Below are 27896 nucleotides of genomic sequence, written 5' to 3'. Positions count from 1 at the left end.
AGACCTAATAGATTTTACAGGACACTCCATCCCAAATCCACAGAATACACATTCTTCTCAGCACCACATTGCACTTACTCCAAAATTGAGCACAAAACTGGAAGTAAATAACTCCTCAGCAAATGCAAAAGAACAGAAATCACAACAGTCTCTCAGACCATAGCACAATCAAGTTAGAACTCAGGATTAAGAAACTAACTCAGAACCATACAACTTCATGGAAACTGAACAACTAGCTCTTGAATGTTGACTGGATAAACAACGAAATGAAGGCAGAAATAAAGATGTTCTTTGAAACCAATGAGAATGAAGACACAATGTATCAGATCCTATGGGACATATTTAAAGCAGTGTCGAGAGGAAAATTTATAGCAATAAATGCCCATGTGAGAAACAAGGAAAGATCTAAAATTGACACCCTATCATCAAAATTGAAAGAGGTAGAGGAGCAAGATGAAAAAAATTCAAAACCTAGCAGAAGACAAGAAATAACTATGATCAGAGCAGATCTGAAGAAGATAGAGACACCAAAAAAACCCTTCAAAAAAATCAACAAATCCAGGAGCTGGTTTTTTGAAAAGATCAACAAAATAGACCACTAGCCAGATTAATAAAAAAGAAAAGAGAGAATAATCAAAGAGATGCAATAAAAAACGATAAAGGGTAGATCACACCAATGCCTCAGAAATACAAACTACCATTGGGGATTACTACAAACAACTCTATGCACATAAACCAGTAAATATGGAATAAATGAATAAATTCCTGGACACTTGCACTCCCAAGACTAAGCCAAGAAGAAGCTGAAACCCTGAATAGACCAATAACAAGGTCTGAAGTCGAGGTAGCAATTAATAGCCTACCAACCAAAAAAATTCCAGATCCCGATGGGTTTACAGCTGAATTCTATCAGACATACACAGAGGAGCTGGTACCATTCCTTCTGAAACTATTCCAAACAATACAAAAAGAGAGAATCCTCCCTAACTCTTTCTATGAGACCAACATCATCCTGATACCAAATCTGGCAGAGACACAACTAATAAAGAAGACTACAGGCCAATATCCATGATGAACATTGATGTAAAACTCTTCAATAAAATACTGGCAAGCTGAATGCAATGGCACATCAAAGAGCTTATCCACCATGATCAAGTAGGCTTCATCCCAGGGATGCAAGGCTGGTTCAACATACACAAATCTATAAATGTAATTCACCACATAAACAGAACCAAAGACAAAAACCACATGATTATCTCAACTGATGCAGAGAAGGCCTTGACAAAATTCAACAGCCCTTTATGCTAAAAACTCTCAATAAACTAGGTATCAATGGAACGTATCTCAAAACAATAAAAGCTATTTACAAGAAACCTACAGCCAATATCATACTGAATGGGCAAAGATTAGAAGCATTCCCTTTAAAAACTGGCACTAGACAAGGTTGCCCTCTCTCACCACTCCTGTTCAATATAGTATTGGAAGTTCTAGTCAAAGCAATTAGGCAAGAAAAAGAAATAAAGTGCATTCAATTAGGAAAACAAGAAGTCAAATTGTCCCTAATTGCAGTTGACATGATCATATATTTAGAAGACCCCATCATCTCAGCCCAAAACCTCCTTAAGCTGATAAGCAACTTTGGCAAAGTCTCAGGATACAAAATCAATGTGCAGAAATCACAAACATTCCTATACACCAATAACAGACAAACAGAGAGCCAAATCATGAGTGAGTTCCCATTCACAATTGCTACAAAGAGAATAAAATACCTAGGAACACAACAAAGGAGGTAAAAGATCTCTTCAAGGAGAACTACAAACCACTGATCAAGGAAATAAAAGAGGATGCAAACAGATGGCGAAACATTCCATGCTCATGGTTAGGAAGAATCAATATTGTGAAAATGGCCATACTGCCCAAAGTAATTTGTAGATACAATGCTATCCCCATCAAGCTACCATTGACCTTCTTCACAGAACTGGAAAAAAAAAAAAACACTTTAAACTTCACATGGAACCAAAAGAGAGCCTGCATAGGCAAGACAATCCTAAGCAAAAAGAACAAAGCTGGAGGCATCAAGCTACCTGACTTCAAAATGTACTATAAAGCTACAGTAATCAAAACAGCATGGGACTGGTACCAAAACAGAGATGTAGACCAATGGAACAGAACAGAGGTCTTGGAAGTAATGCCACACATCTACAACTGTCTGATCTTCGATAAACCAGACAAAAACAAGTAATGGGGAAAGGAGTCCCTATTTAATAAATGATGTTGGGAAAACTGGCTAGCCATATGCTGGAAGCTGAAACTGAACCCCCTTCCTTACATCTTATACAAAAATTAACTCCAGATAGATGAAAGATTTAAACATAAGAACTGACACCATAAAAACCCTAGAGGAAAACCTAGGCAAAACCATTTAGGACATAGGCACAGGCAAGGACTTCATGACTAAAATGCGAAAAGCATTGGCAACAAAAGCTAAAATAGACCAATGGGACCTAATTAAACTTAAGAGCTTCTGCACAGCGAAAGAAACAATCATTAGAATAAACCGGCAACTGTCAGAATGGGAAAAAATTTTCTCAATCTACTCATTAGACAAAGGGCTAATATCCAGAATCTACAAAGAACTAAAACAGATTTACAAGAAAAAAAACAAACCCATTCAAAAGTAGTCAAAGTATATGAACAGACACTTTTCAAAAGAAGACATACATGAGGCCAACAAACATATGAAAAAATGCTCATCATCACTGGTCATTAGAGAAATGCAAATCAAAACCACATTGAGATACCATCTCACGCCAGTTAGAATAGCGATCATTAAAAAATCTGGAGACAACAGATGCTGGAGAGGATGTGGAGAAAAAGGAACTCTTTTACACTGTTGGTGGGAGTGTAAATTAATTCAATCATTATGGAAGATAGTGTGGGAATAGAAATTCCATTTGACTCAGCAATCCCATTACTAGGTATATACCCAATGGATTATAAATAGTTCTATCATAAAGGCACATGCACCCGTATGTTCATTGTGGTGCTGTTTACAATAGCAAAGACCTGGAATCAACCCAAATGCCCATCAATGATAGACTTGACAAAATAATGTGGCACATATACACCATGGAATACTATGCAGCCATAAAGAATGATGAGTTCGTGTCCTTTGTAGAGACATGGATGAACCTAGAAACCATTATTCTCAGCAAACTGACACAAGAACAGAAAACCAAACACCACATGTTTTCATTCATAGGTGGGTGATGAACAATGAGAACACTTGGGTACAGGGAAGAGAACAATACTCACAGGGCTAGGTGGGTGGGGGGCGTAGAGAGGAGGGAGGGGAGGGACAGCAGTAGGGGTGGGGAGGATGGGGAGGGATAACACCAGGAGAAATGCCTGATGTAGGCGACTGGGGTGGGTGATGGAGACAGCAAACCACCATGGCACATATATACCTATGCAACAGTCCTGCTGGATTCAGGATGTGCACATGTACCCCAGAGCCCAAATACAATTTAAAAAAAAAGATTCTGAATACATGAAAGTCATTTCAATGAAAATCTTTCCAATGAAAAGTTTTCAATGAAAGTCTACAAATATTAGAACCACTGAAGAGAAAAAGTATATTTTTCTATGTATTATAATAAGGTTGGCAAAATAATAGCAACATATATATCTTCATATATAAAAATGTGTATATATGTATACATGTGTACATATTTATAGATATATAGCAACATATATCTTATCAAATTTTACAAATTGATAAGAAATTTTACAAATTGATTTCATTGGAAATAAGATTTGCTTATTTCCTACCAAAATAAGTTAATCGTAGCAAAAGACAAGTCACAAAAACAGGAAATACATAAAAATGTAGTTCAAAAGTTCAAACTCATCAGGTGAGCAACAAAAGGTAAAATAACAAAACAATGACTATACTTTCTCATCATCTGAACTGGATAGACTGTAGACGATAATGTTGAAGAGGATGGGTGAGGCAGGCTCACTGTGCACCGCTAGTGGACATGCAAGCTAAGATTCTGGAAAGCCATCTGCACACGAGCTCACTCCATCTGATTGTGCGAGTCATGCTCTGCACAGACACCTGGCCGAGGGAATGCATGGGGCTGCAATCCAGGCCTTGCTATATTTTCCCGAAGCCATGATCCCTGCCATGCGCTGAGTCATCTCATAATAGAGGGTGCTGTTTTCTTCACAGAAAGGCTGGACTACCAGTAGCTCCATGTAAATATGCACAGAGCATACCTTTTGCTACAAGTGACTTACAGGAAATATCTCTAAATTATCCTGGTAGATTGTCAGAGACTTATGTACAAAATGGATGTTTATTTATGAAGCAGTTTTTGCTTTGACACCAAAATGCACTTTTCTATAAACATGGTTCATTGAAGACTTAATTCCAGGTGGTCTATCAAGATATCCAGTTAAATCATGGGTTTCTACTGACCATCCCACAAAAAGACACGCTGAGTAAGCTGTGTGTATATTCACGTCATAATCATGTATACAATTTAACTTAATAATGTCAACACCAATATTCATAATATCGCGTATTCAAAAAGGAAATACAGAATGCGGCACATACAGGATCGCTTTTGAGGGAGAGAATGTAGCAGTGAACTGAACTGACAGAAATCCCCACTCTCAAAGAGCATATATTTTACATTTTAAAAAGTAAAACTACGGGAGTAGAGAGTAAATCCTCTGAAATAACATGCTTTCTTCTTCCAGTGCAAGGTAAACTCTCTTCTTCAACTTGGTTGCTCTCCTGTTTAAACTATTTACAGATTCCCTTATTTGCCAGACCCAAAGTTTAGCAAATTATTTATTTTTAGCTCTAATTCTAATTTGCTATTCCAACATTTCCATAATAATTCAATTGTGCTACATCGGTCATGCATTTCTAAAAGACTAGTCTATGTCCTTAAAAGACAGGATCCAAGACAGCAGTTGTTCCTTTATTCATTCAACACACGTTTTTCAGTGCCTAGCATGTGCTAAGCTCTGTTCTAGGTGTTAAGGGTAGAGGAATGGGTGAAACAAACAAAACCCCTGCCCTGACGAAACTTCTACTTCAGCGGTGTAGACAGTGAGCAAGATAAGTAAAATATAGAGAATGTTGGATATTTATTATATCCAACATTCTCTGTATAAGGAGCAAAGACTGTTTTAAATTTAAAAATAAGAAATATGGATTGGGGTGAGGGCATTTTAGATGGGGTGGACAGTGAAAGTTTGACTGGGAAGAGAATATGCAAGAAGTGAAGGACTTAAATGAACTAATGCAGATACAAGAAAGCAAAACAGAAAACTGCATGTTCACGCTAACAAGTGGGAGCTAAGCATTGGGTACACGTGGACATAAAGATGGGAATAACAGACACTGGGGAATACAAAAGGGAGGGGGGAGGGAGGGGGATAAGGGTTGGAAAAAAACTACCTATAGAGGCTGGGCGCAGTGGCTCTGCACTTTGAGAGACCAAGGCAGCCGAATACCTGAGGTCAGGAGTTCAAGACCAGTCTGGCCAACATAGTGAAACCCCATGTATACTAAAGATACAAAAACTAGCCAGGCATGGTGGCCCACACCTGTAGTCCCAACTACTTGGGAGGCTGAGGCACAAGAATCACTTGAACCCAGAAGGTGGAGGTTGCAGTGAGCAGAGATCATGCCATTGCACTCCAGCCTGGACAACGAAGTGAGACTCGGTGTCAAAACAAAAATACCTATAGAGTATATACTCACTACCTGGGTGGCAGATACATTTGTACTCCAAACCTCAGAATCGTGCAATATACCCACGTAACAAACCCTCACATGTTCCTCCTGATTCTAAAATAAAAATCGAAAACCAGACCAGAGAAGTGAAGGATCAAATGAGTTCCAAAGATTTCTGAGGGAAGAGTACTTCATAGTAAAGACTAGTGCAAAGGCCCTGAGGTAGAAGCATGCCCCATAGTTCACGGGGAAGCAAGGAGGTGAAAACATCTACTCAAGCATTTTATGAAAGATTCAAGGAAGTGTTCAGTGACTTCTGCTTCTGGAGAAAAAGTGGCTTAGATTTGCTAGAAAAGCTTCCTGGTAAATATAATTATAAAAACTAGACTAAATAGCAAAAATTTTAATTCTTCCTAAAAGCATCCAGGAGACAATAAGACAGTAAGCAACCATCAGGCCAAAAGCAGGCAACAAGAAAGAATGCTGGAAGGTCAGCAGAGATCGAAGGCATTTCTATCATAAGGGAATTCACCCATCCAGCTGAAATTAAACTTTTGTTTATAGCAAAAGGAAAAGCTTTAAATCTTCCATTGGATTCCATAGACTTGAGAAGTCAGAGGACCATGGAGATTTGCCTTCCTAGCTGAGCACGAGGAAGCATCATCCCCAAGGATTTATGACTAAGAGTACGCACTGGCACAGACTTTTAGACAAAATGTCTTCCCACAAGTAGTACAAAAAAATCAATTTTGGTCATGCTTGTACTATGGACTCTTAGTGTCTTTAGGTGTATGGGAAAAGCTAAAACAAATCCTACCTAGAGAAACCATTTTCATCTTAAGTCTCAAAAAATTTTGTAAAATAGTTTTTCAGAGAGCTCTTGTTGAGAAAATAAGCAACACAGAGATAAAAGTAGACACCATGATGAAGAATCTTCAGAAAAAAAAAAACACACTCCAAAACAATAAAATATTTGAACTTTGAAATTGCTGGATATGTAACATAAAATAAGTATACTTATTATGTTTAGAGCACAAATCAATAAAATGTATCACACAATGGGGTCTGTGAGGGGGATCTAGGGGAGGGACAGTGTGGGGTGGGGAGTTGGGGAGGGATAACATGGGGAGAAATGCCAGATATAGATGATAGGGAGGAAGGCAGCAAACCACATTGCCATGTATGTACCTATGCAACAATCTTGCATGTTCTTCACATGTACCTCAAAACCTAAAAAGCAATTTTATATATATATATATATATATATATATATATGCATGTAATTATATATATAAAGAGCAACCTAAAAATATCTGTAGGAAATAAAAAACAACTAGCCATATACAAAATCAAATAGCATTTCAAAAACTAAATGAATACTTGAAATTAATAACTGAAAAGACCAGTTTAATACCTTATTAGATGCAGCAAGGTGGATAAATAAACTGAAAAACAGGTCAGAAAAACTGTTCAGAATACACAGTAAATGAACAAAGGAAATACAGACCCATAGACATGAAGGATAAAGCATGATGGGCTAGTGTACGTAAATTGGAGCCCCAGAGCAGAGGAGAAAGAGAAGACATACTTAGTACCAATCCATGAGTTCTGAGTCTAATAAATCTCAAACCATTTAGATAAAAAGACATCCACACATAGATCCCTCACGGAGAAATCCAAACACAAGGAGTATATGTAAAAAAAAAACAGAAAATGATAAAAAACCACATATAGATTGAGCACTGACTTCTCAGGGATTGAAATTTTAGTTAGAAGGTACTGAAGTGTTATTTTCTATTCAATGTGCTGAGATAATATAAATGCTAAACTAGACTAGACATTTAGTATATCAGGACAAATTTATCTTTCAGACTTAGTCAAGTAAACAAAAAGGAACCATTTGCCATCGGTGGGTTTTCTCTAACGGAAGTTTGGACAGATAAATAATCAAAATAATTAAAAGACAAACATGCACAATCAGAAGTGTATAAAAAATTAGAATATAAAAAAAGTTCAAATAATAGGAAAAAAGTTTAAAGAATAGAAAGTAAAAACACGAAAGGATGAAAAATATAGAAGAGAACTGGGGTGGCCACACTAATATCACCTTAAAGAGAAAAGCATTGCCAGGTGTATTAGTTTATTCTCACACCGCTACAAAGAACTATCTGAGACTAGGTAAATCATGAAGAAAAGAGGCTTAATTGACCACAGTTCTGCAGGCTTAACAAAAAGCATGATTGGGAGGCTGAGGAAAACTTACTACTATGGTGGAAGGCGAAGAGGAAGCAGGTACCTTCTTCGGAGGGTGGCAGGAAAGAGAGAGAGCGAAGGGGTAAGTGCTATGCGTTTAAAACTATCAGATCTCTGATAACTCACTATCACGAGAGCAGCAAGGGGGAAATCACCCGTCATAATCGAATCAGATCCCACCAGGCCCCTCCTCCAATTTGACGCAAGATTTGGGCGAGGACACAAATCCAAACTATAAACCAGATATAAAGTCACTTTGGAATGACAAAAGTTTTATCACATTTGGAAAATACAGCAAGTTTAAATTTGTATGCATTTATAACATCACCTCACATCACATAAAGCAAAACTGACAGAAATACAAAGAAATATAAACCCTCAGTTATACTGGGGGGTTTTAATACAACCTTTGCCAAAACTTATGAATCAAGGAAACAAAAATTAAGAGGCAAAAATATTGAACTGCATGATCAGCAATACTGACTTCGTTGACACATAGAAGATACTACTGAGAAATCAAAACTGTATAAGGCATGCTCCTTCCAAATATACAGAGAGATGGAGTTCAGCTTCAGCCTGGATCAGCAGGGAGCTCTGGAGAAGAATGAAACAGAATTAGCCCACCTGGAGGCAAGAGGCCTAGCTTTTGTACAAACATGTCCACTTGTCACTGACTTCAGACTGCCCCTGGGTCAGGGTGGAATTATGCTGACCCACGTAAGACATCTCCTGTTTGAAGGAGGGCCAGTCTCTGGAGAAGGAGACAGTTCTGAGAAGTCAGCAGTCATCTTGACAGAAGTTGGGTGATAACTGCAGCGGCCTTTTAGGATCTGGGTGTGTTGTCAACAGTATCCAGAACTGTCTACCTCTTGCTTCTCTCATGAAGTTTTTTTCCATCCAGGCACAATGTGTCCAGGATCTTTGTTGGTCCTGATTTCTGGGCAATGTGTAAGAGAACGACTGAAATGAGTAACAGCCACTGCTGCTCCAGCTGGCCCGAACTCAGCAAATGATGCTCATCCCCTCTCTTCGCTGTCACCCAGGCTGGATCCCTCTCCCGCTCGGCTCATGCTTTTGGATGTCATGTCTCATGAAGTGACCCAGCCTATCAATCCTGAGGGGTCTGAGGATTGTTATCATGTACTTGCTAAGATATTTTATGCAATAAATGAGGCCTTTACGGTTATTTTTGGAACCAAAGCTTTACTCCTGTCTTATAGCAGCCTTTATTAAGTGGTCAAAATATGCTTCATTTTGTTGCTGAGTGATTCACTTGAAAACTTGACCTTTGTTTTTAGAAGTCCACCAGTTCCTCTGGGCGATTGGCTCAGCTGCAGCTCAACACAATGAGGCCTCTGTTTTGCTCCCAGCACGAGCACTTAATTGGCATTACTGTTTACTCCTGATTTCACAGGCTTCCTTTTGTTTTTTCCTCTAAAACCTAGTTTCCTCTGAAAATATAATCTTAAAGTAGAACAAAACGGTGATGCAGAAAATTTTTTTGATTAATCTGTAAAGTACGCGCAGTGTGAAGATCACTCATACCTCTAGACTGCAGGACCTTCCAAGTCAAGTGTGTCCTTCATCCACTCTCCATGCCATTAGGCTGTTAATTTTTCCATAATAAAAATCAATCACACTTTTTTGCCTGAAGATATTTCTGCCCAGTATAAACATCACAGCTTCTGTCTTTTTGAGGTTTAATAGCATCTTTCTATGAACTTACCCTTTCTTTTATTTTCTGTTGATGGGTATCCTAAGCCTGTCTTCCATCCATGGCTGATTTCAATGAGATATTAAAGGCCATAGGCCAACCTTTCGAAGACCTCCACTCTGACTCAGCAGATGGATATTTACCACCTAATTGCACTCACATGCTCTTAGTGCTTCAGATAACACAGCTACAACGTAAGTGCAGGGTCTGTAGGGATTGCAAAACTGGTCCAGGTGATGGTTGAAGCATACAGACTCACAGGACAGAGAGGAAAGGAGGCAAGTCCACTCTGGCCTGTTAGGAATGGAATCCCTGTGAGCAGGTACACTACTGGAACAGTGTTGCTCAGAAGGACACCGGTTTTATAAAGAGGAATTCTCCATAGTTGCCTTTCCCACTCCTGAGATACTTAATAATGACCTCTCTGAAAATATTTAAGATGGCCCAGGTAGAGAAGTGTGGGGAACATCACCTTAAGGAAAAGCTACGAAGTGAGGTATCATTCAATACCTTGAAATATTGAATTATGAATAAATGTTTTGTGGTTGCTTAGAGATGCTGACTTATGAGAAGAGGACTTATTTAAGTTTTTCATCTAGAATATCACTGGCACATGAGGACCACTAACCCAGCAGTTCTTTCCTCAATAGAAACTCTCACACTTGTTACTTCCCTCAAGATCCAAGACAGAGGTGCAGTGAGATTAATCTTTGGGGCTACAAAACTTAGTGACATCTCTTCTGGTATATCCTTCCTTTCCTCAGAAACACCCCACATCATGCTTCCTGCTGGGAGATCTGGGAGGCAAAATGCCTTAAATTTTCTCAGGCACTCCATTATCAAAACGCATCTGTTCCGCCAAGACTGAATTCTGTATGGGCACATGGCATTTTATTGTGATTTGCTTTACTGTGCTTTGCAGATGTTGCATTTTTTGTTTTGTTTTGTTTTACAAATTGAAGGTTTACAGCAACCCTGCCTCAAGCAAGTCTATCGGGGCTGTTTCCCCAGCAGCATATGCTCGCTTTGTATCTCTGTGTCACATTTTGGTAATTCTCAGTATTTCAGACGTTTCCATTATTATCGTATTTGTGATGGCAATAGGTAACCAGCGATCTTCGATGTCACTATTGTAATTGTTTTGGGGCATCATGAACATATCCATGGTAGAGAACCTAATCAATCAATGTTACGTGTGTTCTGACCGCTCCACCAGCTGGCTGTTCCTTTCTCCCTTTCCGTGGATCTCTCTATTCCCTGAAATGCGGCAATATTGAAATTAGGCCAGTTAACCCTACAATTGCCTCTAAGCATTCAAGTGAAAGGACGAATTCCAAGTCTCTCTCTTCAAATCAAAAGCTAGAAATGATTAAGTTTAGTGAGAAAGTCACGGTAAAAGCTGAGATAGACCAAAGCTAGTCCTCTTGCCGCAAACAGTTAGCCAAGTTGTAAATGCAAAAGAATAGTTCTTGAAGGAAATTAAAAGTGCTACTCCAGTGAACATACCAATGATAAGGAAGCAAAACAGCCCTGTTCCTGATTTGGAGAAAGTTTTAGTGATCTGGATAGGACATCAAACCAGCCAGTACATTCCCTGAAGCCAAAGCCTAGTCTAGAGCAGGCTTTAACAAGCTCTTCAATTCTTTGAAGTCTGAGAGAGGTTAGGAAGCTGCAGAAGAAAAATTTGAAGCTAGCAGAGATTGATTCATCAGGTTGAAGAAAAAGAAGCTGTCTCCATAACATAAAAATATGAGGTGAAGCAGCTGATGCAGAAGCTACTTAAGTTATTCGGAAGTTCTCGCTAAAATAACTAATGAAGGTGGCTATAGTAAATGATATGTTTTCAATGTAGACAAAACAGCCTTCTGTTGGAAAATGTCATCTAGGACTTTTACAGCTAGAGAGAAGAAGCCAGTGTCTGGCTTCAAAGCTCAGTGGGCAGGCCAACTCTATTGTTAGGGGCCAATGCAGCTGGTGACTTTAAGTAGAAGCCATTACTCATTCATCATTTCAGAACTCCTAGGGCCCTTAAGAATTATGCTACATCTATTCTACCTGTGCTCTAGAAATAGAACAACAAAGCCTAGATGGCAGCACATCTGTTTACAGCATATTTTTCTAAAATTTTTTTTCTTTTTTCCTTTTTTGAGACAGTGTCTTGCTCTGTCACCCAGGCTCGAGTGCTGAGACATAAACATAGCTCACTGCAGCCAGGACCTCTTGTGATCAAGGATCCTCCTGCTTCAACCTTCCATCTAGCTAGGATTACAGGCATATGCCCCCATGCCCAGCTAATTTTTTGAATTTATGTAGAGACAGAATCTCACTTTGTTGCCCAGACTAGTCTCAAACTCCTGACTCAACCAATCTTCCCTCCTCAGCCTCTCAAATTGCTGGAATTATAGGTGTGAGCCACCACACCCAGATCTGGCTTACTGGATATTTTAAGCCCACTGTTAAGACCTACTGCTCAGAAAAAAAGATTATTTTCAAACTATTATTGCTCATTGACAATGCACCCAGTCATCCATGAGCCCTGCTGGAGATGTACAAGGAGATAAATGTTATTTTCATGCCTGCTAACACAACATTCATTATACAGCCATTGTAACTTTCAAATTTTATTAAGAAATATATGTTGTAAGGCTATAGCTGCTATAGATAGTTATTTTTCTAGTGGATATGCACTAAGTAAATTGAAAACCTTCTGGGAAGGATTCACCATTCTAGGTGCCATTAAATACATTCCTGATTCATGGAAGGATATAAAAAATGTCAACTTAATGGGGGCTTGGGTAAAGTTGATTCCAACCCTCATGGATGACTTTGAGGGGCTCAAAACTTCAGTAAAGGAAGTAACTGCAGATTTGGTGGAAACAGCGTGAGAACTAGAAATGGAGCCTGAAGATGTGCCCAAATTGTTACAATCTCATGACAAAACTTAAATGGTTGAGTTACTTCTTATGGATGAGCAAAGAAAGTGGTTTCTTGAGATAGAATCTTACCGTGGTAAAGATTCTGTTAACATTGCTGAAGAGACAACAAAGGGTTTAGAGTATTGCATAAACTTAATAGATAAAGCAGTAGAGAGGAGTGACTGCAATTTTGAAAACTGTTCTATTGTGGGTAAAGAAGCCATTAAATGGCATGGCATGTTACAGAAAAATCTCTCATGAAAGGAAGAGTCAACCTATGCAGCAAACTTCATGGTTGTCTTATTGTAAGAAATTGCTACAGCCATTCTAGCCTTCAGTAAGCACCAACCTGATCAACCAGCAGCCATCATCAATGAGGCAAGACCCTCCTCCAATGAAAAAGATTATGAGGGGCTGGGTGTGGTGGCTCATACCTATCATCCCGGCACTTTAGGAGGCCAAGGCGGGCAGATTTTGAGGTCAGGAGTTCAAGAAAAGCCTGGCCAACATCGTGAAACCCCATCTCTAATAAAAATACAAAAATTAGCTGAGTATGGTGACAGACACCAGTAATCCCAGCTACTCAGGAGGCTGAGGCAGGAGAATCGCTTAAATATGGGAGGTGGAGATTGCAGTGAGCCAGGATCCTGCTACTGCACTTTGGCCTGAGCCACAAGAGTGATATTCAAAAAAAAAAAAAAAAAAGTTATGACTCACAGAAGCCTCAGATAATAATTTGCATTTTTTGGCAATAAAGTATTTTTAAGTTAGGATATAAATATATATACACACACACACACACACACATATACATATTAGTATATAGTACAGTTTAAATGTAACTTTGCACTGGAATACCAAAAATTTTGTGTGACATACTTCATTGTGATCATTGTGATATTTATTTTATTGCAGAGGTCTGAAACCAAATTGCATGGAAATCCATGTTAATGAGTCAACAAGCAAAAGATGCCTATTAGCCTGTTTACATTTTTGGTATGTCTTTTAAACCTTAATTTTCTTTCTTTTTTTTTTTTTTTGAGACGGAGTTTCACTCTTGTTACCCAGGCTGGAGTGCAATGATGCGATCTCGGCTCACCACAACCTCCGCCTCCTGGGTTCAGGCAATTCTCCTGCCTCAGCCTCCCAAGTAGCTGGGACTACAGACACACACCACCATGCCCAGCTAATTTTTGTATTTTCAGTAGAGACAGTGTTTCACCATGTTGACCAGGATGGCCTCGATCTCTTGACCTCGTGATCCGCCTGCCTCGGCCTCCCAAAGTGCTGGGATTACAGGCGTGAGCCACCGCGCCCAACCTAAACCTTAATTTTCTAACAGAAAATTAATCATAGCAATATTTGGTGACATGTGGGTCTTGAAATCACACAACATAAACAAGTATATACAGATTAAAACAAATCTTAAGAGTCTCAGAAAAACTAGAGTCTTGTGTAGTTACTAAAGCATAATCTACTCATAAATCAAATGAAAGAGAATTGTATTTAAGCAGAATCCTTCTCCAGTTGATTTGGTACCTGTATTTCCATAGAGCGCAAGCCAGTCCCTCTATGGATTTTCAAATTTCTCTTTTAGCATTCCTGTTTTCTCAGTAACTCACCGTGGTGTCCAGTGAAATACTAATTATTTCACTGGAAATAAGCAGTAGGAACAAATGAGTTAGAAGCAAATATCCTGTACTCATCAAATTCTTACTGTCTTGCATTTCATAGCTGTGTCCTATATTATTAGTCTGTTTTCATGCTGCTGATGAAGACATACCAGAGACTGGATCATTTTTAAAGAAAAAGAGATTTAATGGACTCACAGTTCCACATGGCTGGGGAGGCCTCACAATCATGGTGGAAGGTAAAAGGCATGTCTTACATGGCAGCAGCCAAGAGAGAAAATGAAGACCAAGCAAAAGGGGTTTCCCCGTATAAAACCATCAGATCTCATGAGACTTATTCACTACCATCATAGCAATATTTGGTGACATGTGGGTCTTGAAATCACACAACATAAACAAGTATATACAGATTAAAACAAATCTTAAGAGTCTCAAAAAAACTGGAGTCTTGTGTAGTTATGAGTGCAGTGTGGGGGAACCACCCCATGATACAAATATCTCCTACCATGTTCCTCCTACAACACATGGGAATTACGGGAGCTACAGTTCAAGATGAAATTTGGGTGGGGAGACAGACAAACCATATCACTTCCATTCCAAAGCATTTGCAGAGCCATGAATACAATTTCCTTTAAGCCAAAGGCTATTACTCTCTTGGTTGTGCATTGGCTTGGCTTCATCCTCTTTAGTGTAAAAACCCTGTATTGACTGCTTTCTTTCTACTTGACAGCATCCTTTCCCCAGTCTCATACTGTCAAATACATATTTAATTGTATAGGCTCCCACATGCAAACACTTTCAAGGGTTAGGAATTGAAGCAGGCTGGGGACATGGTGGCAAATGGAAATTATATGTCCATCTGTGGGAGGCAAGGGATGCCCCCAGCGGTCCCCTGTTATGTGGGAATGCAGAACTGACCTGGCCGGATCTTCCTATTTTTTATGATAAACTAAAATTCTTGTGGTTTTCAAGTGTTGGTAATTGATCTTCATTTGCCAAAAGTATACATTGAGTCAAACAAAACACACCTGAATTATATGGAATCAGCTTGAACCCACAGGCCAACAATTGACTTTCACTGGATTCCAGCAATAAGTATAGTTACAGGGCCTATTCAACCTGGAAGAGATGCTTGTTCATCCTTTCTACTTTTACTTTGAGGCTGCAGTGAGCTATGATCACATCATTGCACTCCAGAATAGGCAACAGAGGTAGGCTCTGTCTCTAAAAATAACAAAGAAAAAAAAAAAGAAAAGAGATACTGAGCAGGTAGAAGGGGTACTGTGATATTTTGGATGTAACTGTTCCTTAAAATGATCATCTACTCCCATGTGCAGTGAATCCCCATGCATTATAGGAGGAGGGTGCTGGATTCCATAGCATCCTTGAAGCCCGTGAATTCTCCAAGACTGTCTCCATCATGCATGGGATGGTTTGGATCATACACATGAATTATAGAGATTTAAACAGAGGTAGTTCAACCAAGGTCAGAGAAGGGTCTGAAATGCTCTTTCTCTGGTGAGGAGTGGTGCTGACATTAGTAATAATCGCTGCTTTTACCACTTCAAAAAATTACATCTTGGTGTTTAAATATTTCATTAATATTATTTTCTCACAGATAATTCAAATAAATTTCAAAGAATAATACACTATCATCCAGCTAGCATATATATAGCTATATATATATATTTCAGTTTGTGAAATAAACTAGTATTTAGATCAAACAGTTGAGAGCTGCAACTAAAGATGAAAGAAACAAATTGGTAAATACTTTTTTTTTTTTTGAGACAGAGTCTCTGTCGCCCAGGCTGGAGTGCAGTGGTGTGATCTCCACTCACTGCAACCTCCACCTCCTGATTCAAGCGATTCTCCTGCCTCAGCCTCCTGAATAGCTGGGATCGCAGGTGTGAGCCACAATGCCCAGCTAAGGTAAATACTTTTTCTAAACAAACTGATTGTATATTTACCATTGTTTAAATTACTGTCAATGTTTTCTTATGAGGGTGATTTTATCATTTGTTTAAAACGTAGCTTTTGATACAGTCTTTGAAGTCTTTAGAAATTTTTTAAAAATCCCTCATGATTTTGTATTTCATGAAATACCAATATTTTAAAAATTTCCCTTTAAACAATAAAAGTGCTAATACAGATTATGAATGTGAATAAATTGTGAATGAACTTTTTAAGAAGGTAGCTGAAATGTATGTAACCAGAAAATGCATTTTTAAAATGTAGGCTTCTATAATTTTGCTTCTATGTCTTGCCACATAACATTTTGTGATAAACAATTGTTCTTTGTTTAGAATTTGTCTGATAGAGGAAGCTTCATTCAGTTTTTTCTTTCCCTTTATTTATATGCCTGTGTGCATGATGTCTAAATCACTGGTCAAGAGTTCCTTGGGGATTTTCATATCTGACTACATGGCAAGATTCCAGACCCAAAGTAAACCTTTCAGGGAGTGGGAATGAGTGGGAGGATGTGGCCCTGGGCATGGTGCTTAGGAGGCCAGATTTCCCTAAACCCGCCTTGCTGGAAGCCCTGGGAAACCTCAGATGTGGTCTGCTGTCCAGGTACACTTACATGGTGTGTGTGGCGGGGGGTACTGTCAATTTCCGAATGGACTTTGTCTCATCCTCACGACAACATATTTGAATTTTATAAGGCAAATGTCAACCTGTTTAGAAAACTACGATAAGTGTGAGGGATGTATTCATTACTTAACAACTCCGGGGTGAAACTGGAGGTGAACGGTTTCACCCTTTCAGACTCTGGTGGAACTAGCTCTCGGTACTGTGCACAGTCAGACCTCAGGCTCGCAGGCTGGGCTCCCGGCCTCCTGGCGGTGGACTTGCGTGTACCCTGCGTGTGCCCGGGGGACCCCTGTACACACCGCCGCTGCCGTGCTGTTGAGTACGAAAGACCCCCGAGAGGAGCTGGCAGACGAGAGCCCAGCTGTTGCTGTGAGACTGCCTGAGGGCAGTACCGACCCTGGCGCTCACCACCAACTGCGGCGCAGCCTCCTCCGCGGTGCCCGCCCTTCGGCATCGCTGCAGCCCCTGCAGCAAAGCTAACTTAAAAATATTAAATAAAATAATCATTTTTTTAAAAGGCCGGAAAACTCCGGCTTTGACCCCTCCCCGAGCACGCCCGGTGGTGGCAGCGGCGGCGCTCAGTGACACCGCGAGCGCGAGCCGCGGCCCCAGTCGGGCCGAGCGCGCTGCCGGAGCGTAGCCGCGGTAGGTGAGGGGCCCTCATTCCCCGCCCGCAGTGGGCGCCGCGCCTGGCACGGATCCCGCCCGTCACCCACTGTCGCCGCCACTGCTTCCCGCGGGCACCATGACCGCTCTGAGCGCTCGGGTTACAGGTTGGTCACCTCCACCCGCGCCCGGGAGGCTGCGGCGCGGCCGGCTCGGTGCCCTGCACCCGAGGCCCGGGATGTGTGCTAGCTGGTTCCTCGGCAGGGCCCGGCCAGGACAGCACTGGGGCGCTGGGGGTGCAAGAGAGTCTGTGGGTGGGGATCCTGCGATGGGGAGGACTGGGAAGGGGCGCCCCCACCCGAGAGCGAGAGCGGGGCGCTGGGGTCCTCGCCGGCCTGGCTGGGGCGCAGTAGCCGCGATGCGCCCTCCCTGTCCCTGTGCGTGAGTGTCGGGGGCGCCTGCTGTGGTTTGTGCGTAGGCTGGCTCGGGAAGCCCAGGGCCGGGGACACCTCAGGCCTGCCAAGCCTGGGTATCTAGCAGGTGTTGGGGGGGCAGGTGGCTGAGGATGAGGCCACTGGGCAACACGACAGCACTGCTCATGCCCCCTCCGCACCCGGCCACTGCCTGGGTAAACCTCTGGCCCAACGCGCAGAGTCGGGGGCAGCTTGGCTCTGGCAGGTCTCCCGGCCTTGCCCCACCCCCATGCTCCTGTGGATTGCCCCTTGCTAAATGTCCCTGATGGTATTCATTGGCCTGGTTAAGGAGCCGTCATTAGGTTGGCCATACCGAATGCAAAGCAGTGTCCTCAGCAACACCATCTTGTCACTGAATCTCTAAGACACCAGCAAGGATGGCTTGGCTGAGATTCCTCGGGGGCCCAGATCCCAAATCAGGGGTCATCGTGCTGACTGAATGTTCCTCTTTCAGGACGGTATGAGAACTCTGAATTCAGACCCTTAGTGCTTGAAATACCATAGGATAAATCTTTCAGTTTCAGGTACAATTTTTCAGAGACTGTATTATTAAGGATGCATGAAAATACACGCTCACTTTCAGGCCTCAGAAGGTTTTACTCTTAATCTGGTGTTCGTCTGGTGCCCGACTGCCCTGGTGGTGAAATGTGGGTTGAAGACCAGTGACCTTCGTGTTAGTGGTTGGTGGGCAATACTTCTAATAGGGGACTAAAAATTAACAGGTGGCGATTTTGAAAAAAAAAAATGATTCGTATGTTCATAACTACAACTGTGATTTGATATGGCCTGGGAGAGAAGTGATTTCACTATGATAGCGCCCTGAGGCAGATGAATTGCAGGAGTGGCTTTTTACATTCGAAGATTAGGTTTCCACAGTTCTAAATAAAAATCATGGCTTCCCAAACCTCTGCAACAACCAACATTTCCTCCCTAAATGGCTGGCTTTCATTCTGTGTGCCTTTCTAGGGTAGATGTTTCATTCTTCTGTAGCATACTTTGACCTAGCCATTGCTAAAACCAGAGTGAAGACAAAATCTGGCTTTGGAGAAAAACTTAAAAAGTGAAAAGGTTCAGTTAGATCCTCTTCTGTGTTCTTAGAAGACGTGATCTGTTTGTGGAATAAATGTGCTGTCACTGATGAGGGCTGTGCTAAAATCTCTATAAACTCTGGAAGAAATCATATCTCATAAAATAGTGGCAATGCACTTATAACTTTGGATCGGACTTGCAAGATATTCAGAGAGAAAGAAAATGTACCTTAAAAAAAGGTCTACTTAAAATAGTGTCATTTACTTATGTTTAGTGAACTGAAGGGTTGAGTAGCATTTTCTTCTTCGTGGGCATGGCATTTCTTTGAAATGGGTTCCAGTTGATTTTTTTTATCTTTCCTGCATGCTATGTATGTGCACAAATGTACATTTGGTTTATCACCATCAATGATGTTCAGATAATTTCAGAATCCCATAGCAGTATAAATTTATCTCAGGGTCAGAGTCACATGTGGATTTCAAGTTTGTGAATGAAAATTCACTTCTACACCATTATATCCTAAGATAAGCTAAGCACTAGGTGGTGATAAGCTAAGTTGGGTGGTGAGTGAGGAAAAGAGGCAAACCCAGAACTTAAGAATCCTTCAGGAAAAACAAGTATGTTAGCAGGTGAGATGTCTTATCTTCTAGTTTTGGCTTGGGAACTATGATATCGAGTTTAAACCTATTAAGAGTGGTCCCCAAGGCCAGGCACGATGGCTCATGCCTGTAATCCTAGCACTTTGGGAAGCCAACACCAAGGCAGGCCTATTGCTTGGACCCAAGAGTTCTACCAGCCTGGGCGACATGTTGAAACCCTGTCTCTATAAAAAAAAAAAAAAAATTCACCAGGTGTGGTATTTTACAGCTGTAGTCCCAGTTACTTATGGGGCTGAGGCGGGAGAATAGCTTCAGCCCAGAGAAGTGAAAGCCACAGCAAGCTATGATGGCACAATTGTACTCCAGATTGGGCAGCTGGGCATAGAGTGAGGCCCTGTTTAAAAATTAAAAAAAAAGAATACCCCCTGCCCCAAAATGGTATTAACATTTTAGAGCTTCACTCACGTTATACAATTCTTATCTGACCAGCACAAGCTTTCAAACTCTATGCAAATGTTTAAATATTTTAAATAGATTTTATGAATTTTAAAGTAACCAAAGTTGATAAAATGATAGAGGAAAAAGAATTAACACCTTAGTTTTAACAATCAAAGACAAATGATCACAATATCTGCATCTTTTCTGTAGTATTTTTAAGGGCTTGAATTTAGGTAGTTGTAGTCATGGCATTGTAGAACTTTTCTACTGTTTTTTCCATTGACTATTTATTATAAACATCAAAAAATATTTCTATATAATTTTCTTACTTAAAAGTTGTAAATGGCTATATAACACCATACCCAGTAAATACAGCCTCATGTATATAACCATATCTCTATCATTGGACATTTGCTGTTTCCAGCTTTTCATCATTATAAACAGTGTCCTAATAGATGATTATAATGTAGAGATTTATTTCTATTTTATGTTCTTTAGGATAAATATCCAAATATGTCCATATCTATCTATCTATCTGTCTGTCTGTCTATCAATATCTTGGTTTCCTGAAGAATTCAAATGATAATTTATTTACAACAAATTTCCAATAATTATATCTTTGAAAAAAGCAGTATCTGAATTATTATATAGATATATGTATGTCTTCAAACTGATTTCCTCAAGAATTCAGATTATAATTTTAAATACATTGCTTAATCTGCTTTTGAGGTAAATCTGCCTTTTTACAAAAAGTGTTTGTGGATCACATTTCCTCTTCTACAGAAATAAAGAAGGTAACATAATAATTTGGATGTTTGACCTTTGTGCTATATACAAACTTGATCTTTACAAAAATCATCTGAAAACCAGATGATAAAATATACCTTTTAAAGTAAAACCAAAATAGGAATACTATAAAGGTTTGAAGCTGGAAAAAAAAAAAAAAAAAAAGGTCAATGCAAATTCTTTTAGAAAATTGGCTGTTATGTTCAGGAGTCTAATTTGGCCTTTTGCTTTCCCACTCAGACTTCCAGTAGATGATTAAAGAAGCTTATATAGTGAGAAATCTGTACCCCCACAGGTAAAGGAATAAGAGGGTCTTTTTTTCCTAGGCTGCAGAATCCAAGACTTTTCTGATGGATTCAGTATAGATGGAACAGAACTGATGGGAAAAACTAAAGTTCAGTTCACAATTCCCTTTCTAAGAAACGTGTGCAAAAAATAAGGAAGACAGACCCTGGAAAAGACCCTTGGTATGAAGGAGTGGAGGTGAAAGTTGGAAGCGGGCATTTGGTAAGACAGAATTGCTCGCCTCCTGAAGCCATTTCTCCTTGAGGTCCCAAGACAAATGTAGCCATACCAAAATATGCTCTGAATTCAGGGACTGACCCCACAGGTCAAGGGTGGGGGCAGGTGTGAGCCTCCACAGCAGGAATGGAGGAGAATTAGAAGTAGGATAGACCAGAACAGTGAAGCCAAGAGAATCGCTTATGAAGAAATCAAGAGTGAGAATTATTTCCAATTATTCAAAGAAGAGAGATGAAAAGAGGACGCTGTTTGGAGAGAATAAGATATAGATGGAAGACAGCCAGCATAGACACACCAATACATGTTTTTCCTAACAGAGAGGATCACAGCACAAGGAACACAGCCACATTTTAAAGGGAGATAAGATCCTTTTTTCTCTTTTAGTATAAAAGCAATCCAAATATTCAGATGAAAATAGGTCATCACGTACCAAAACAATTAACAAAACTTAGCCAACATCTAGATATAGCCAGATAATCGTTTTGGATTTGAAAACCAATAAAAAGAAAAATATTCCATGAGCATTCTGATCAAATGCTTAAGAAATTACTTATCCATAAAGAGAAAATTTAGACTAATATTATATTCTCTCTCTAAAATTATCAGCAAACAGTAAAATAATGTCCTGAAAATCTGTAGTCCTGAAAAATACAAGAAGACAATTCTCATATGTTGTAAATGAGTTAAAAATAAAAAAAATTAATAGGTCAAGAACTACCAACTTAAAAAAGGATGAGGTAGCCGGGCGCGGTGGCTCATGCCTGTAATTTCAGCACTTTGGGAGGCCGAGGCGAGTGGATCATGAGGTCAAGAGATCGAGACCATCCTGGTCAACATGGTAAAACCCCATCTCTACTAAAAATACAAAAAATTAGCTGGGCATGGTGGCACGTGCCTGTAATCCCAGCTACTCAGGAGGCTGAGGCAGGAGAATTGCCTGAACCCAGGAGGCGGAGGTTGCGGTGAGCCGAGATCGCGCCATTGCACTCCAGCCTGGGTAACAAGAGCGAAACTCTGTCTCAAAAAAAAAAAAAAAGGATGAGGTAAAAGTGTGTGAATGTCAGAAAACAGTTCAAAAAATTGATTAAATGAGAAAAAATACCTTAAAGTCATAAAAGTTGCTGTCTTTAATACAGTTATAACTACAAGCTTCCTACATTTATCAATGATCAGAGCATTCTAGTATGCACAGTCAAAAGTATGATGCTGGCCAGGTGTGGTGGCTCATGCCTGTAATCCCAGCACTTTAGGAGGCCAAGGCAGGCAGGTCATGAGGTCAGGAGTCTGAGGCCAGCTTGGCCAACATGGTGAAACCCTGTCTCTACTGAAAATACAAAGAAAAAAAAAAAAAAATTGCTGGGCATAGTGGCAGGCACCTGTAATCTCAGCTACTCAGGAGGGGAAGCTGAGGCAGGAGAATCCTTCTTTGAAACTGGGAGGCGGAGGTTGAAGTGAGCCGGAGATTGTGCCATTGCACTCTAGCCTGGGTTACAGGGCAAGACTCCATCTAAAATATATATATATATATGATATATGTTATATATAATATATGGAATACCAAAAAACTGGAATGCCAAGAAATTGGAATGACGACAAGGAGGTTAGTGAAGAAAGTCACTGGAGAAATTGGGTATAAAATTCCAAGATCGAGGAACTGGAATCAGATTGCAGTAATGGAAATGAAGAGGTGAATGGTAAAGATTTACCACAAAAACTAATGCTAACACAGCTTGGTGACTAAAGGAAGAGAATGAAAGTCCTAGGCTAAAAATAATTTCAGATCTTCACGCTCAGGTAAATGTGGATATTTTTGCTGGTATTCTGTTAGGTCTAGTTAAAAGAAATTGTTACTGCTTTATCTTTCAGTTAATAGTATCTACAGGGTACATCCTTTGCTTTGTTCTCTTTCCTAACTGTTCTCTTTTTATTATTATTTTGAAATTCATCTGAGATTAGGTCCACAGGCAAAAATCATTTTGCTTCCTTTCTTTGAAGACATTGAATAGCAATTTAAAGGTATAGTCTAGACTAGAAAATAGTAACAGAAACCCCAACAAAAAACAAATATCTGGCCGGCTATGGTGGCTCACACCTATAACCCCAGTACTTTGGGAGGCTGAGGTGGGCAGATCACCTGAGGTCAGGAATTCGAGACCAGCCTGGCCAACATGGCGAAATGTGGTCTCTATTAAAATTACAAAAATCAGTTGGGCTTGGTCGTGGGTGCCTGTAATCCCAGCTACTCGGGAGGCTGAGGCAGAGGTTGCAGCGAGCTGAGATAGCACCACAGCACTCCAGCCTGAGTGACAAGAGTGAGACTCTGTCTCAAAAACAAAAACAAATATCTTAATTATCCTTTTGTAAAACAAAAATTTAATTCCTTTATACAATGCATATTCCAGTTAGTTATTTTTTAAGTAAATTCTGAATATCTCTGAGGAAAAAGTAGAATATACTGTATATACATACAATTATAAATATAAATTTTTGTCTCAGACTAGCATTTTGCCTATGATGCTTATAATTAGACTCTCCTATTCTTTTCCACACAAAGAGCCCTGACTATGCAATGTGAACTCTCTAAGTTCTCTTCTGGGCATCAAGGCTAATTGCCCTCTAAGTTCTCTTCTGGGCATCTAGAATCATCTTATGCATGTTTTTTAAAAAATACAATGTCCTATTTTCTACCCTTAAAGATTCTGATTTGGTATGTCTGAAGTGAAGGAGGCCTCAGCTTGAGTGTCTTAGTTAGCTTGGGCTGCTATAACAAACAGCGCAGATCAGGTGACTTAAACTCTAGACATTGGTTTCTTATAGTCTGGAGACTAGAAGTCCAAGGTCAAGGTGATTCCTGGTGAGGGCTGTCTTCCTGGTCCACAGACAATTTAACTACCTCCTCGTTCTTATACATTCACTAATTCCATTCATGGGGCTCCACCCTCATAACCTCATGACCTCCCAAAGGCCTCACCTCCAAATATATTGGCTCCAAGAGCTTCAACAGACAACTTGAGGAAGACAGAACCATTCAGTTTACAGTGTTGGGAATATTTCTAAATCTTCCTTGATAACTCATATGTTAAGCAGTCTTTAGAAATTACTCCTTTAAACCATCCCCTTTTGAGCAAATGTTGTGGATTTATATTTCAAAACGAAACAACCGCAAAAACAGAATCTCCCTTTGATTTTCTGTAATATTTAAATATAGTAGCCGGCTTTGAAAACCACTGTTTTAAACCATCTACCTTCTTTATCCAACCTTTAGGGATTCGTATTATAAGATTATGCAACCACAATCAAAATACATAAGCCCTTTCTAGTTTTCCATAATATAGAAATGACAGCAGCAGGTCATCAAAATAAAACATCCAATGCTGGATAATTAATATAGAGTAGGAGAGACACGTAGCACAGAGTAGGACGGTGGTAGCCAGGGGCTGGGAGGAGGGGAAATGGGGAGTTGTTAATTATTGGGTAGAAAGTTTCAGTTATGCTAGACGAGTGAGTTCTAGAGATCTGTGTGATGACATTATGCTTGTAGTTGATAACATTTTATTGTGAATTAAAAATTCTGTTGAAACAGTTCTCATGTTAAATGCTCCTACTACAGTGAAACAAAGTAAAAAATATCATGATGGAGGTGACAAAAATACAACCTAGTTTCCTCTCATACTGCTTGACAGTTTTAGTTTGGGTGTGTAAGGTGCAATGTCAAAAGGGTATTGGGCATTGTGGTGTGTACAGAATCCCTTTAGCAAACCCAATAGCTTTTAAAGGTCAAAGAAAATTCAATGTTCATGATTTAAAAATGAAACAAAACAGAATCCTTGGAGAAGCAATGACAGTTTTGGAGTATTTCTAGAAAGAGCCAGGAAAAAATAACATGCTGCTTTACTTTGGGATTTAGGAAATAGACTCATAAAAACTGGGGAACCATTTTCTATTTCTAATCAGTGCATTGACCAAAGGAAAACAGAAGAAAGAGCCTGTTTTTGGAGATGTTTCTTTGAAACACTTGGCTTCCCCTGTGTGGTCATCACCTTGGGTAGCCCTTGAAGTCTGCTGGGACTGGACCATGCATGTAAGATTCTGGTTTTTGCAGAGCCACCTCATGATTTAATGAGAACCAAGACACAGATGAGTGAGTTCTCCAAAAGAAAAGTGGCAGATGGCATTCGGAGGAGAGAGAAAGAGAGAGGGAGAAAGAAAAAGAGAAAGAAGAGAGAAAACCAGGCAGCCAAATTAGGTCCTTGATTTTTGTACAAAATTAGACTGAAAATCAGCCACAGGAATCCTCTCCCTGCATGGGGAGTGGGGGCGGGGGCTGCCATTCTGTCCTGGAGACACACATTGCTGCTGTGATGCCCAGGGGGTGAGATTTTTTAATGATATCTTAGTTCTCCTGCTAATGTTCTCTGCTGTGTTGCTGGGGGAGACGCAGGACTCCAAATTAAGTTTAAGAGAGAAAATATAGAGCTGAGCAGAGGCCAGATTACAGGACAAGATGCATCCAGCCCATTGAAGTTCACCAGCTAAGGACACCCAGAGGAGAGGCGTGCTTGTGCTGGCCTGGAAGGACTGGCATTGCAAGTCTAGTAGCAGGCATCTCTAATTTGGTTTTACTACTTAGACAAGGAAGAGGCAGGAACTTGGAGACTCCCGTCTCTGTTTTCTGCGAAAGAAGACTGTTCTACTTACAAAGCTGTGGAAAGGTCAGACTAAAAGAAGACATGGACAGCAAAGTATTCCTGTGGTGAAATCAGCAAGACACCCCCCCCCCCACGCCCGAGATTTAGCGCAGCCTAACCACGTGACCTCAGGCAAGGCACCTATCTCGTCCAAATTCAGCTTCACCTGTGAAATCAGAATAACAGAGAGACACTTGCCTCATTGGGGCATGGTGAGAAATAGATAAGAATTAGCCTCACACACAATCAACCGGCAAATGTTAGCTGTAACTTGTTTAAACTGAAATTTTTTAAACATTTTACTTGTTTTAAAGAAATTATGAATAAAACACATCATCTTTGTGAACATGTACAAAAGTTCATGTTTGTGAACTGTATAGATATTCCTAAGGTTAAAAAGTGCAAGTCAAATTCTTCATTTCTCTCCCTCCCTCCCTCTACCTCTGTTCTCCCAACAAGCAGACTACTTGGGTTCTAAACTTGCTTCCATTTCATGTGGGTCTGGGCATGTTGGCCTCCAGTTTTTAATCTGTATATTGGAGATAATACTAAAAATGACTTCAGGCCGGGCGCGGTGGCTCAAGCCTGTAATCCCAGCACTTTGGGAGCCCGAGGCGGGTGGTCACAGGGTCACAAGGTCAACAGATCTAGACCATCCTGGTCAACATGGCGAAACCCCGTCTCTACTAAAAATACAAAAAATTCGCTGGGCATGGTGGTGCATGCCTGTAATCCCAGCTACTCAGGAGGCTGAGGCAGGAGAATTGCCTGAACCCAGGAGGCGGAGGTTGCAGTGAGCCGAGATCACGCCATTGCACTCCAGCCTGGGTAACAAGAGCAAAACTCCGTCTCAAAAAAAAAAAAAAAAAAAAACGACTTCAGAGAGGTGCTAAATGTTTAGAACAGTGCCTGGCACAGAGTAAGCTTTCAATTATGTTTGTTCTCATCTTTCAAGTTAAGAAAATGGACACATAATGTCTAAGCTTGCTTCTATTCCTTAATTATGCACAGTAGCTTATGGATCTTCATTCTACCCTAAGAAATGATCGATGTATAAAAATCAGAGCAGTGTCAAGAATACTAATCACTTTTATCATTGGAAGTCACTTTGGTTATCATCTATTGCAAAGTCAAGTCCCAGACAGAGGAGAAATCTTTTCTGCAAACTCAGAAATGTGTAGTCATTCCCTCTGAGAGTATTCATAAAGGTGCTCACCACCTTTCAGGGTATTCCAACACATGATGATTGGAAACTTACAGAGTAGATGTTCTTTTTATTGGATAAATAGTCACCTCTTGATATACTTTTCATAGATAATTTCGATTTACTCTGCATTTTTCTTGCTGAAAGAACAAAATACTACAAAACAAAATCATAACATCTGTGTTCTGGGCTTTGGATTTTGGGTATGCCAGAAAGACTTTCTCAATAAATATCTTTTAATTGCTTTCACACAATCTCTGCAGAAAAAAATTACATACATTCTTTTAGCCATGTATCATGGGTGGAATCTATTTTTTTTTTTAGTTTTCACATTCTTAGCATATTCGGTCAAGAAATTTCGAGACTAAAACTAACTCTAGGAAGTGAAGAAATCTGTCACTTTAGGAAGTGGAGGAATCTGTCTCTTCACTACATGAGGTGAGATTCTCAAATGAGAGTTGGTAAATATGTTTTTCTCATTATTTACCAAATTTAGAGACAAAATGATGAAGGTATAAGAGAATATTTCTAGGATTCACCTCAAGGAAAAAGAAATGATAAATGGATAATACCTTCAGAAAGCTGAAAGGGCCATTTAGATAGATTTAATGAGAGGTTTGAAGATTTTCTGCCAAAAAAATAAAAATGAAATTTTTAAAAGTATGTGGTGAGAAAAACCATAAAGTGAGTC

At 40.0% G+C, this 27896-nt stretch overlaps 1 protein-coding gene across 11 annotated transcripts in view; it reads left to right on the top strand.

Annotated features, from left to right (window-relative positions):
• Positions 1-16743: 16743 nt before the first annotated feature.
• The window catches only part of NALCN (sodium leak channel, non-selective), a 388832-nt gene continuing 377679 nt past the window's right edge, over positions 16744-27896 (top strand). For 8 of the 11 annotated variants that reach the window (XM_078347279.1, XM_078347255.1, XM_078347267.1 and 5 more), the window contains exon 1: positions 17471-17633. Coding sequence is in view for 3 of the 11 variants with exons in the window: in XM_078347271.1 (XP_078203397.1) it covers positions 16822-16839 (18 nt within the window). In the remaining 8 variants the exon portion in view is untranslated. Of the gene's footprint in view, positions 16840-17470; positions 17634-27896 lie in introns of those variants that run through there. The other 3 variants (XM_078347271.1, XM_054246818.2, XM_054246767.2) reach the window with 1 other exon arrangement.

The sequence above is a fragment of the Callithrix jacchus genome, chromosome 1 (assembly GCF_049354715.1).
Source record: "Callithrix jacchus isolate 240 chromosome 1, calJac240_pri, whole genome shotgun sequence".
Taxonomy (NCBI): domain Eukaryota; kingdom Metazoa; phylum Chordata; class Mammalia; order Primates; family Cebidae; genus Callithrix; species Callithrix jacchus.
Note: the sequence above shows the minus strand (reverse complement) of the source record. Positions and strands in the feature narration are given on the sequence as shown.